General features: G+C 53.2%; 1 protein-coding gene across 3 annotated transcripts in view; it reads right to left on the bottom strand.

Moving 5' to 3' along the window:
- The window catches only part of LRWD1 (leucine rich repeats and WD repeat domain containing 1), a 101,049-nt gene that overhangs the window by 62,292 nt on the left and 25,711 nt on the right, over nt 1-13,046 (bottom strand). For all 3 annotated transcript variants that reach the window (XM_075335310.1, XM_075335312.1, XM_075335311.1), the window contains exon 6: nt 4,881-4,985. In XM_075335310.1, coding sequence (XP_075191425.1) covers nt 4,881-4,985 — 105 coding nt within the window. The remainder of the gene's footprint in view (nt 1-4,880; nt 4,986-13,046) is intronic.

Genomic DNA, 13,046 nt, shown 5'->3' with positions numbered 1-13,046 from the left:
CACCATCTTCCCCAGGAAGTGCATGAGGCGCCTTAAGGGGTGTGATTGACTCCGAAGAAGTGATTGCACCCCTGCCTGCAGAGAAAGCTGTTTGTCCCGCGGTAGCTTGACTAACGCTGGCTGTGTGTGAAACTCCATCCCAAGGTAAGTCAGTGATTGGGTTGGTGTCAACTTGGATTTCGGGAAGTTGATGATCCACCCGAACTGCTGGAGAGTAGCCAGAGCGACGGTAAGGCTTTGTTGACACGCCACCCGAGTAGGGGCCCTGACTAGGAGATCGTCCAAGTAGGGGATCACCGAGTGGCCCTGAGAGTGTAGGACCGCCACGACTGATGCCATGACTTTGGTGAAAACCCGTGGGGCTGTCGCCAGGCCGAAGGGCAATGCGACAAACTGGAGGTGTTCATCCCCGATGGCGAAACGCAGGAAACGTTGATGTTCGGGTGCGATCGGCACATGGAGATAAGCATCCTTGATGTCGATCGATGCCAGGAAGTCTCCTTGTGACAACGAGGCGATGACTGAGCGGAGAGATTCCATCCGAAACCGTCTGGTTCTCACATGTCTGTTGAGTAGCTTGAGGTCCAGAACGGGATGGAATGACCCGTCCTTTTTGGGCACTACGAACAAGTTGGAGTAAAAGCCGCGACCACGTTCCTGAGGGGGAACGGGGATCACAACACCTTCTGACTTCAGAGCGTCCACTGCCTGAAAAAGTGCATCGGCCTGAGCGGGGGGCGGGGAGGTTCTGAAGAAACGAGCCGCAGGACGTGAGCTGAACTCTATCCTGTAACCCTGAGACAGAATGTCTCTCACCCATCGGTCTTGAACATGTGGCCACCAGGCGTCTCCAAAGCGGGAGAGCCTGCCACCGACCGAGGATGCGGCTAGGGGAGGCTGAGAGTCATGAGGAGGCCGTCTTGGAGGCAGTGCCTCCTGCGGCCTTTTGGGGGCGTGACTTGGACCGCCACGCATAGGAGTTCCTCTGGCCTTTCTCCGGCCTGTTGGACGAGGAGGATTGTGGCTTGGCGGAGGGACGAAAGGACCGAAACCTTGATTGTATTTTTCGTTGCGGAGGCTTCTTAGGTCTGGACTGGGGTAAGGAGGATTCCTTTCCCTTGGATTCCTTAATAATCTCATCCAATCGTTCGCCAAATAAACGGTCGCCAGAAAAAGGCAGACCAGTTAAGAACCTTTTGGAAGCAGAGTCTGCTTTCCATTCGCGCAGCCACATGGCCCTGCGGACTGCCACGGAGTTAGCGGATGCTACAGCCGTTCGGCTAGCGGAGTCCAGGACGGCGTTCATGGCGTAGGACGAAAAGGCAGATGCCTGGGAAGTCCAAGACGAAACATGCGGAGCAGAATTCCGTGTGACAGCATTAATCTCAGCCAGACAAGCCGAGATCGCTTGGAGAGCCCACACAGCGGCAAAGGCCGGGGCGAAAGACGCGCCCGTGGCCTCATAGATGGACTTCACCAAGAGCTTTATCTGTCTGTCAGTGGCATCCTTCAGGGATGAGCCATCTGCAACAGACACAACGGATCTAGCAGCCAATTTGGAGACTGGCGGATCCACCTTGGGAGAGTGAGACCAGCCCTTAACAACTTCAGATGGAAAGGGATAACGCATGTCAGTATGCCGTTTAGCAAAGCGCTTGTCCGGGACCGCCCTGGGCTTCTGGACAGCATCCCTGAAGTTAGAGTGATAAAAAAACGTATTTCGCGTACGCTTGGGGAACCGAAACTGGTGTTTCTCCTGCTGAGAAGCCGACTCCTCCACAGGAGGAGGCGGGGGAGAGAGATCCAACACCTGGTTGATGGATGAGATAAGATCATTTACTAAGGCATCCCCCTCAGGTGTATCAAGGTTAAGGGCGAAGTCAGGGTCAGAGCCCTGAGCTCCCACATCCGCCTCGTCTTCCTGAGAGTCCTCCGAGCAGCGTGAGGAAGACGGGGAAGAGTCCCAGCGAGACCGCTTTGCCGGTCTGGGACTGCGGTCCGGGCAGGAGTCCTCCGCCTGAGACCTAGGGGCCAACCTGGGAGCGCGCTGCGGCGCGGACCGAGAGGGGCCTGGAGGAGACAAGCTAACAGGAACCGGGGCCTGTGAAGGGTCCGGTCTGGATTGCAATGCCTCCAGGAGCCTAGAAGACCATTTGTCCAAAGACTGTGCCATGGATTGAGAAAGGGACAGAGAGTTTCTCAGCAAAAGAGGCCAACCCCTGTGACTCTGTCCCTGCATGTTCAGGGGGAGCAGGGGGGTCTACCTGAGCAGAGGGGCCCACCAGTGCCCGAGGCTCCGGCTGAGCAAGCGTGGCAGGAGTCGAACACTGCTCACAGTGAGGGTACGTGGATCCCGCAGGCAACATAGCCCCACAAGAGGTACAGGCCGCGAAAAAAACCTGTGCCTTAGCAGTTTTGCTCCTTGTGGACGACATGCTGTTGTCTCCTAGGAGAGTGACCAAGGTATACGGACTGACCGAACATATATATATATATATATATATATATATATATATATATATATATATATATATATATATATATATATATATATATATAATACCGGCACCCCAGGGGGGCCAGCACCGGGTGACCGGTGTGGCTTACCGACCGCTAACGAGCGGAGTGTGTCCTCCAGATTCCCTGCCTTGGATCCCCCGGAGCTGCTGAGCTGTTCACTGAGAAGCATCCACCGGCAGAATGCCAGAAAATGGCCGCCGGAGCTCTCAGGGGAGGAGTGGAGCCGAGGGCGGCGCCAGCCAAGAGCGGGAATCTGGGGTCCCCACAGTGGTCAGTGAGGGGGGAGGAAGACATGCAGGATGCTCCAGCCCTCACATCCGACGTCATGCCGGAGAACCCGCCCTTACCCCTGACAGGCAGGCCCGGGGGCGGGATTTTTGCGACTAGGCCGCGGTGAAGCCGGGGACTAAATTTGAGGCCGCGCCCGACAAGCAGGCACGGTCGGCGCGGAAGTCCACCGGCCTCCTCAGTTTTAAAAGTACCGCGGCTCCCGGGAAGAAGGTGCGCTCCTCTGTACGATCCCCGACAGGGATACAGAGTACCTTTAAGTTGCAGGGCCCGGTCCCTGGGGTTGAAGAGGCTCCGGTCCGGCAGGTTCCCTCAGGGGCTGCGGATGGAGCACGGTCCCAGCAAATGGAAGACCGCTCAGGATCCCACTTCTCCCAGAGCCGCTAAGGGATGGTGAAGGAGACGGCATGTGGCTCCAGCCTCTGTACCCGCAATGGGTACCTCAACCTTAACAACACCGCCGACATAGTGGGGTGAGAAGGGAACATGCCGGGGACGCCGTGGGGGTCCTCTTTTCTTCCAACCGACATAAAAAGTCTGAGAATTCATGAATGGATGTGTGCCTCCTTCCACACAAAGCATAAAACTGAGGAGCCCGTGGTCCACGGGAGGGTGTATAGGCAGAGGGGAGGGGTTACACTTTTTAAAGTGTAATACTTTGTGTGGCCTCCAGAGGCAGAAGCTATACACCCAATTGTCTGGGTCTCCCAATGGAGCGACAAAGAAAGTATTTTTTTAGCATAACATACAAATGAGAGAGAAAAAAATATAAAGAAACAATTGTTTGCTTTGGTACATACTAAAGCTTTTTGTTTTATGTATCTTTTATTAAATGTCACAGAAAATACATCAAGGCCCCTTCACATTGCATTTAGACTACATCTGGGTGTCCGCCTGCAGAAAGCATACACGCCCGAAAACGGTGCAAGACAGAGCATACGGTGACTCTGCCTGCTCCATTATAGCCAATGGCCCCGTCGGAGCATGCGTCTGAATTCCGTTTTGCAAAAAGGGGGGGGGGGGGTGTTCGGATGAAAGCTCCGGAGAGACTACTGAACATAAGTAAAAATGCAGTGTGAAACCAACCTTAGGCTATGTGGCCACGGGACAATGTACCCGCGGATGTATCCGCAGGTTTACCGCAGCTGCTCTCCGGAATTTGCAGCTATCCATTGCTGCGGGATTACAGCGAAATATCTGCAGTAAACCTGCGGACAGTCGTGCGACTTCCCTGAGGAAGTAGAGGTCTCTATCTCCATAGTGGAGGGGCGAGACATCCGCAGGAATAATTGACATGCAGTTATGTGCGGCTGCGGGATATCCGCAGTATATTCCACAGTCGCACATTCCGCAGCATGGACACACTCCCCATGTCCCATAGGATAACATGGGGAGTGTCTGTACTTGCTAAAACCTGCGGATTTATCTAGAAAATACAGATAAATCCGCAGGTTTTCAGTGGCAAAATCCGTGGGTACATTGTCCCATGGGCACATAGCTTTACTCTTCCATCATCATACCTGAAGTACAAGCTCTGAATTTCAACTGCTCAGGTCTAACAGTAAGGCAGATCTAACAGTGGGCACCGCTCCGGGCAGTAAGAGCTGGGCACCGGCAGTAAAAAAACAGCCAGAGACTTGGCAGCGATCACTGGGACTGAACCTGAACCTGAACCATGACTAAAAAAAAGTAAACAAAAGCATGGAGAAAAAATGTGCAAACACAAAAAAAAGCGTTTTTTTTCTGCTGCGTTTTTCCTGCCAAAACATGTTTTATGTGCAGAAAATCTGCCCTTAAAAAAAAAACAAAAAAACAGCAACACGCACACATAACCTAACTGTGAAACCTTTTGCTGCTCGCTGTAAGATTCTCACCTACTTCTCCAAACTACATGTAACCATTAACTGACAGTATAAATGATACATCAATTACTAAAGACTGTCTGCGCTACTGAATTCCCCCTGTCCCGTACCTTATACTTCTGAGGCCATCCTCTACCCATCCTACATTACACATATAATACTTCAGCAGATTCCAGAATGTTAAACAACAGACATCAAAATGAATCTCACCTCCTTGCCGTCACTGATTGAAGATGCTTTCTCACTCTGTGGCGCGCTATGTCTCTTTTCCTCACCCAACAATGAGGATATTAAATCGTCAGCAATAATTTGCACCTGTATTGAGGGGGGGGGGGGAACAAACAAAAAAAAAAACAAAAAACAAACAGTTTTGTAATTGTAAAACTAAACTAAAACAGTGTGTGACATCCAGCAACAACCTGGCCCCTGCTGTGAGGTTGCCGGTCATTGCTGAATGTCCTGGACCATTTTTTGGACGTTGCTCTCCCGCTGTGAAGCACACATCGCTGTGTTTGACAGCGAGAGAGCAACGATCTGAATGTGCAGGGAGTCTGCTTCTGCGGACGCTGGTAACCAAGGTACACATTGGATAACCAAGCAAAGTACTTTGCTTGGATACCCGATATTTACCTTGGTTACCAGCGTCCGCAGCTTCTAGAAGCCGGGTCCCTGCAAACGTAGCCAAGGTACACATCGGGTAACTATAAGCAAAGCGCTCTGCTTAGTAACCCGATGTGTACTATGGTTACCAAGCACAGCGTCGTTACACGGGTCGCTGGTGGCTGATCTCTGATCGCTGTGGAGATCTGCCTGATTGACAGCTCACCAGCGACCATGTAGCGACGCACCAGCGATCCCAGCCAGGTCAGATCGCTGGTGGGATCGCTGGAGCGTCGCTAAGTGTGACGGTACCTTAAGACTAGATTCACAATTGGCATTTAAGCCACTTTTTTTTGTTTTGTCCCATTCATTGCTGTTTTTTTTACTTCAAAATGGCAAGCACAGTTCAAGAATTTTGCAAAGTAAAACATGGCATGTACCACAAAATTTGAGAAAAAAGAAGGGAATTTTGTTTACTTACCGTAAATTCCTTTTCTTCTAGCTCCTATTGGGAGACCCAGACAATTGGGTGTATAGCTTCTGCCTCTGGAGGCCACACAAAGTATTACACTTTAAAAAGTGTAACCCCTCCCCTCTGCCTATACACCCTCCCGTGCATCACGGGCTCCTCAGTTTTGGTGCAAAAGCAGGAAGGAGGAAACTTATAAATTGGTCTAAGGTAAATTCAATCCGAAGGATGTTCGGAGAACTGAAGACCATGAACCATAAGAACAATTCAACATGAACAACATGTGTACACAAAAGAAAAACAGCCCGAAGGGAACAGGGGCGGGTGCTGGGTCTCCCAATAGGAGCTAGAAGAAAAGGAATTTACGGTAAGTAAACAAAATTCCCTTCTTCTTTGTCGCTCCATTGGGAGACCCAGACAATTGGGACGTCCAAAAGCAGTCCCTGGGTGGGTAAAAGAATACCTCGATAACAAGAGCCGAAAAACGGCCCCCTCTTACAGGTGGGCGACCGCCGCCTGAAGGACTCGCCTACCTAGGCTGGCATCTGCCGAAGCATAGGCATGCACCTGATAGTGTTTCGTGAAAGTGTGCAGGCTCGACCAGGTAGCCGCCTGACACACCTGCTGAGCCGTAGCCTGGTGCCGCAATGCCCAGGATGCACCCACGGCTCTGGTAGAATGGGCCTTCAGCCCTGAAGGAATCGGAAGCCCCGCAGAACGGTAGGCTTCAAGAATTGGTTCCTTGATCCACCGAGCCAAGGTTGACTTGGAAGCCTGCGACCCCTTACGCTGGCCAGCGACAAGGACAAAGAGCGCATCCGAACGGCGCAGGGGTGCCGTGCGAGAAATGTAGAACCGGAGTGCTCTCACGAGATCTAACAAGTGCAAATCCTTTTCACATTGGTGAACTGGATGAGGGCAAAATGAAGGTAAGGAGATATCCTGATTGAGATGAAAAGGGGATACCACCTTAGGGAGAAATTCCGGGACCGGACGCAGAACCACCTTATCCTGGTGAAACACCAGAAAGGGGGCTTTGCATGACAGCGCTGCTAGCTCAGACACTCTCCGAAGTGATGTGACTGCCACTAGGAAGGCCACCTTCTGCGAAAGGCGTGATAGAGAGACATCCCGCATCGGCTCGAAAGGTGGTTTCTGAAGAGCCGTTAGCACCCTGTTAAGATCCCAGGGTTCCAGCGGACGCTTGTAAGGTGGGACTATGTGGCAAACTCCCTGCAGGAACGTGCGGACCTGCGGAAGCCTGGCTAGACGCTTTTGAAAAAACACGGAAAGCGCCGATACTTGTCCCTTGAGAGAGCCGAGAGACAAACCCTTATCCATTCCGGATTGAAGGAAAGAAAGAAAAGTGGGTAAGGCAAACGGCCAGGGGGTAAAACCCCGATCAGAGCACCAGGATAAGAAGATCCTCCAAGCCCTGTGATAGATCTTGGCAGACGTTGGTTTCCTGGCTTGTCTCATAGTGGCAATGACATCTTGAGATAACCCTGAGGACGCTAGGAGCCAGGACTCAATGGCCACACAGTCAGGTTGAGGGCCGCAGAATTCAGATGGAAAAATGGCCCTTGAGACAGCAAGTCTGGTCGGTCTGGGAGTGCCCACGGTTGACCCACCGTGAGGTGCCACAGATCCGGGTACCATGACCTCCTCGGCCAGTCTGGAGCGACGAGGATGGCGTGGCGGCAGTCGGACCTGATCTTGCGCAACACTCTGGGCAGCAGTGCCAGAGGAGGAAATACATAAGGCAGTCGAAACTGCGACCAATCCTGAACTAATGCGTCCGCCGCCAGAGCTCTGTGATCTTGAGACCGTGCCATGAATGCCGGGACTTTGTTGTTGTGCCGAGACGCCATGAGGTCGACGTCCGGCGTTCCCCAGCGGCAACAGATCTCTTGAAACACGTCCGGGTGAAGAGACCATTCCCCTGCGTCCATGCCCTGGCGACTGAGAAAGTCTGCTTCCCAGTTTTCTACGCCCGGGATGTGAACTGCGGAGATGGTGGAGGCTGTGGCTTCCGCCCACAGCAGAATCCGCCGAACTTCTTGGAAGGCCTGACGACTGCGTGTGCCGCCCTGGTGGTTGATGTACGCGACCGCCGTGGCGTTGTCCGACTGTATGCGGATCTGTCTGCCCTCCAGCCACCGATGGAACGCCTTTAGGGCTAGATACACTGCCCTTATCTCCAGAACATTGATCTGAAGGGAGGACTCTGTCAGAGTCAAGGTTCCCTGAGCCCTGTGGTGGAGGAAGACCGCTCCCCACCCTGACAGACTCGTGTCCGTCGTGACCATAGCCCAGGATGGGGGCAGGAATGATTTTCCCTTCAACAAGGAAGTGGGAAGAAGCCACCACTGAAGAGAGGTTTTGGCTGCCAGTGAAAGAGAGACGTTCCTGTCTAGGGACGTCGACCTCCTGTCCCATTTGCGGAGAATGTCCCATTGAAGTGGACGCAGATGAAACTGCGCAAAGGGAACTGCCTCCATTGCTGCCACCATCTTCCCTAGGAAGTGCATGAGGCGCCTCAAGGGGTGTGATTGGGTCCGAAGGAGAGAGTGCACCCCTGTCTGTAGCGAACGCTGTTTGTCCAGCGGAAGCTTCACTATCGCTGAGAGAGTATGAAACTCCATCCCGAGGTAAGTCAGTGATTGGGTCGGTGTCAATTTTGACTTTGGGAAATTGATGATCCACCCGAACCTCTGGAGAGTCTCCAGAGCAATGGTCAGGCTGTGTTGACATGCCACCCGGGAGGGTGCCTTGACTAGGAGATCGTCTAAGTAAGGGATCACCGAGTGGCCCTGAGAGTGTAGGACCGCCACCACGGATGCCATGATCTTGGTGAAGACCCGTGGGGCTGTCGCCAGGCCGAAAGGCAGTGCCACAAACTGAAGGTGTTCGTCCCCGATGGCGAAACGCAGGAAGCGTTGATGCTCTGGTGCAATCGGCACATGGAGATAAGCATCCCTGATGTCGATTGAGGCTAGGAAGTCTCCTTGGGACATCGAGGCGATGACAGAACGGAGAGATTCCATCCGGAACAGTCTGGTTCTCACGTGTCTGTTGAGCAGTTTGAGGTCCAGAACGGGGCGAAATGATCCGTCCTTTTTTGGCACCACGAACAAGTTGGAGTAAAAACCGCGACCACGTTCTTGAATGGGAACGGGAATCACAACTCCTTCTGCCTTCAGAGTGTTCACCGCCTGAAAAAGTGCATCGGCTCGCTCGGGGGGCGGAGATGTTCTGAAGAAACAAGTCGGAGGACGAGAGCTGAGCTCTATCCTGTAACCGTGCGACAGAATGTCTCTCACCCATCGGTCTTGGACATGTGGCCACCAGGCGTCGCAAAAGCGGGAGAGCCTGCCACCGACCGAGGATGCGGTTTGGGGAGGCCGAAAGTCATGAGGAGGCCGCCTTGGAGGCGGTTCCTCCGGCGGTCTTTGGAGGACGTGACTTAGACCGCCATGCAGAAGAGTTCCTCTGGCCCTTCTCTGACCTGTTGGACGTGGAAGATTGGGACCTTGCTGAGGGCCGAAAGGACCGAAACCTCGATTGAATTTTTCGTTGCTGAGGTTTGTTTGGTTTGGACTGGGGTAAGGACGAGTCCTTACCCTTGGATTGTTTAATAATTTCATCCAATTGCTCGCCAAACAAACGGTCGCCAGAAAATGGCAAACCGGTTAAGAACTTCTTGGAAGCAGAGTCTGCCTTCCATTCGCGTAGCCACATGGCCCTGCGGACTGCCACCGAATTGGCGGACGCTACCGCTGTACGGCTCGCTGAGTCCAGGACGGCGTTCATGGCGTAGGACGAAAAGGCCGACGCCTGAGAAGTCAAAGACACAACTTGCGGAGCAGAGGTACGTGTGACTGCATTAATCTCAGACAGACAAGCTGAGATAGCTTGGAGTGCCCACACGGCTGCAAAGGCCGGAGCAAACGACGCGCCTATGGCTTCATAGATGGATTTCATCAGGAGCTCTATTTGCCTGTCAGTGGCATCCTTGAGCGATGAACCATCTGCCACTGATACTACGGATCTAGCCGCCAGTCTAGAGACTGGAGGATCCACCTTGGGACACTGAGCCCAACCCTTAACTACGTCAGGGGGGAAGGGGTAACGTGTGTCATTAAGGCGCTTAGTAAAGCGCTTGTCCGGAAATGCTCTGTGCTTCTGGACAGCATCTCTGAAGTTAGAGTGATCGAAAAACGCACTCCGTGTACGTTTGGGAAACCTAAACTGGTGTTTCTCCTGCTGTGAAGCCGACTCCTCTATAGGTGGAGTTGGGGGAGAAAGATCTAGCACCTGGTTGATGGACGCTATAAGGTCATTTACTATGGCGCCCCCTTCAGGTGTATCAAGATTGAGAGCAACGTCAGGATCAGAGCCCTGAGCTGCGACCTCCGCCTCATCCTCCAGAGAGTCCTCATGCTGCGACCCCGAACAGCGTGATGAAGCCGGGGAAGGTTCCCAGCGAGCCCGCTTAGCCGGTCTGGGACTGCGGTCCGTGTCAGAGTCCTCCCCGTGGGACCTAGGTGTCACCCCAGGAGCACTCTGCTGCACCGACCGAGAGGGGCCTGGGGTCGATGAACTCACAGTGCCCGGGGCCTGTGTGACCGATCTGGACTGCAAGGCTTCTAGTATCTTAGCAGACCATCTGTCCATAGACTGAGCCATGGATTGTGAAAGCGACTCAGAGAGTTTCTCAGCCAAAACTGCAAACTCTGTCCCTGCCACCTGGACAGTGGAAGCCGGCGGTTCTACCTGAGCCGAGGGTCCCACCAGTGCCCGAGGCTCCGGCTGAGTGAGTGCCACAGGGGCCGAGCATTGCACACAGTGAGGGTAGGTGGAACCTGCAGGTAACATAGCCGCACAAGAGGTACAGGTTGCAAAATAAGCCTGTGCCTTGGCACCCTTGCTCTTTGCGGACGACATGCTGTAGTCTCCTCCGAGTCCTCTGAGAGTGATCACTGAGGGTATATAGCCAAAAGCAAAACAATGCGGTCCGACCGCCAAAGCGGTTGTGTGTCCACCAGATTCCCTGCCTGGGCCTCCCAGAGCTGTAGAGCTCGTTCTGAAATCCTCCACCGGCAGAAGTGATTGTAAATATGGCTGCCAGAGTTCTCAGGGGAGGAGGGAGCCGTGGGCGTGACTAATAAAGTGCGGGAATCTGGTGCCCCACAGTGCTCAGTGAGGGGGGAGGAGAACACCTAAGTATGCTCCAGCCCTCACTGCCGACGTCCAGTCGACCGTCCCGCCCTTACCCCTGACTGGCAGGCCCGGGGGCGGGAGTTATGGTACTAGGCCGCAGAAGCCGGGGACTAAATTTAATAACGCGGCCGGCAAACAGGCGCGGTCGGTGCGGTAGTCCCGGTCGTCACAAAAAAACAGCAGCCGCTGCAGCGTCTGTAACACAGGCGCTCCATGCACCGTCCCCAAGGGGACACAGAGTACCTTATAGATGCAGGGCCTGTCCCTGATGATACTCAGTCTCCTGTCCGTCAGATTCCCCCAGGGGCTGCGGAGGGAGCCCGGTCCCAGTGAATGGTGACCGGTTAGGATCCCACTTCTCCCAGAGCCTCTAAGGGATGGGGAAGGAAAAACGGCATGTGGCTCCAGCCTTTGTACCCGCAATGGGTACCTCAACCTTAACAGCACCGCCGACTTAGTGGGGTGAGACGGGAGCATGCCGGGGGCCCTGTTAGGGCCCTCTTTTCTTCCATCCGATACAATCAGCAGCTGCTGCTGACTAAAATGGGAGCTTGAGTGAATGTGTGCCTCCTTCAACACAAAGCATAAAACTGAGGAGCCCGTGATGCACGGGAGGGTGTATAGGCAGAGGGGAGGGGTTACACTTTTTAAGGTGTAATACTTTGTGTGGCCTCCGGAGGCAGAAGCTATACACCCAATTGTCTGGGTCTCCCAATGGAGCGACAAAGAAAATAAAAATAAAAAATTAGAAGGCTGGAGTACATTTCCTAATAAATAAAAAAAATGGCAGCAATTGAATCAGTCTAAAACATTTAAAAAGAAGGGAATTTTGTTTACTTACCGTAAATTCCTTTTCTTCTAGCTCCAATTGGGAGACCCAGACAATTGGGTGTATAGCTATGCCTCCGGAGGCCACACAAAGTATTACACTAAAAGTGTAAAGCCCCTCCCCTTCAGCCTATACACCCCCCGTACTGCTACGGGCTCATCAGTTTTGGTGCAAAAGCCAGAAGGAGGAAAAAATTATAAACTGGTTTAAAGTAAATTCAATCCGAAGGAATATCGGAGAACTGAAACCATTTAACATGAACAACATGTGTATACAAAAAACAGGGGCGGGTGCTGGGTCTCCCAATTGGAGCTAGAAGAAAAGGAATTTACGGTAAGTAAACAAAATTCCCTTCTTCTTTGTCGCTCCTAATTGGGAGACCCAGACAATTGGGACGTCCAAAAGCAGTCCCTGGGTGGGTAAATAATACCTCATAATAGAGCCGTAACGGCTCCGTCCTACAGGTGGGCAACTGCCGCCTGAAGGACTCGCCTACCTAGGCTGGCATCTGCCGAAGCATAGGTATGCATCTGATAGTGTTTCGTGAAAGTGTGCAGGCTCGACCAGGTAGCTGCCTGACACATCTGCTGAGCCGTGCCTGGTGTCGCAAGGCCCAGGACGCTCCCACGGCCCTGGTAGAATGGGCCTTCAGTCCTGAGGGAACCGGAAGCCCCGAGGAACGGTAAGCTTCGAGAATTGGTTCCTTGATCCACCGAGCCAGGGTTGATTTGGAAGCTTGTGTCCCTTTACGCTGGCCAGCGACAAGGACAAAGAGAGCATCGGAGCGGCGCAGGGGCGCCGTACGAGAAATGTAGAGTCTGAGTGCTCTCACCAGATCTAACAAGTGCAAATCCTTTTCACATTGGTGAACTGGATGAGGACAAAACGAGGGTAAGGAGATGTCCTGATTGAGATGAAAAGTGGGCAAGGCAAATGGCCAGGGAGAAAACGCCTGAGCAGAGCGCCACGACAGGAATATTTTCCACGTCCTGTGGTAGATCTTGGCGGACGTTGGTTTCCTAGCCTGTCTCATAGTGGCAATGACCCCTTGAGATAATCCTGAAGACGCTAGGATCCAGGACTCAATGGCCACACAGTCAGGTTGAGGGCCGCAGAATTCAGATGGAAAAACGGCCCTTGAGACAGCAAATCTGGTCGGTCTGGCAGTGCCCACGGTTGGCCGACCGTGAGATGCCACAGATCCGGGTACCACGACCTCCTCGGCCAGTCTGGAGCGACGAGGATGGCGCGGCGG

Source organism: Anomaloglossus baeobatrachus, chromosome 2 (assembly GCF_048569485.1).
Source record: "Anomaloglossus baeobatrachus isolate aAnoBae1 chromosome 2, aAnoBae1.hap1, whole genome shotgun sequence".
NCBI lineage: Eukaryota > Metazoa > Chordata > Amphibia > Anura > Aromobatidae > Anomaloglossus > Anomaloglossus baeobatrachus.
Note: the sequence above shows the minus strand (reverse complement) of the source record. Positions and strands in the feature narration are given on the sequence as shown.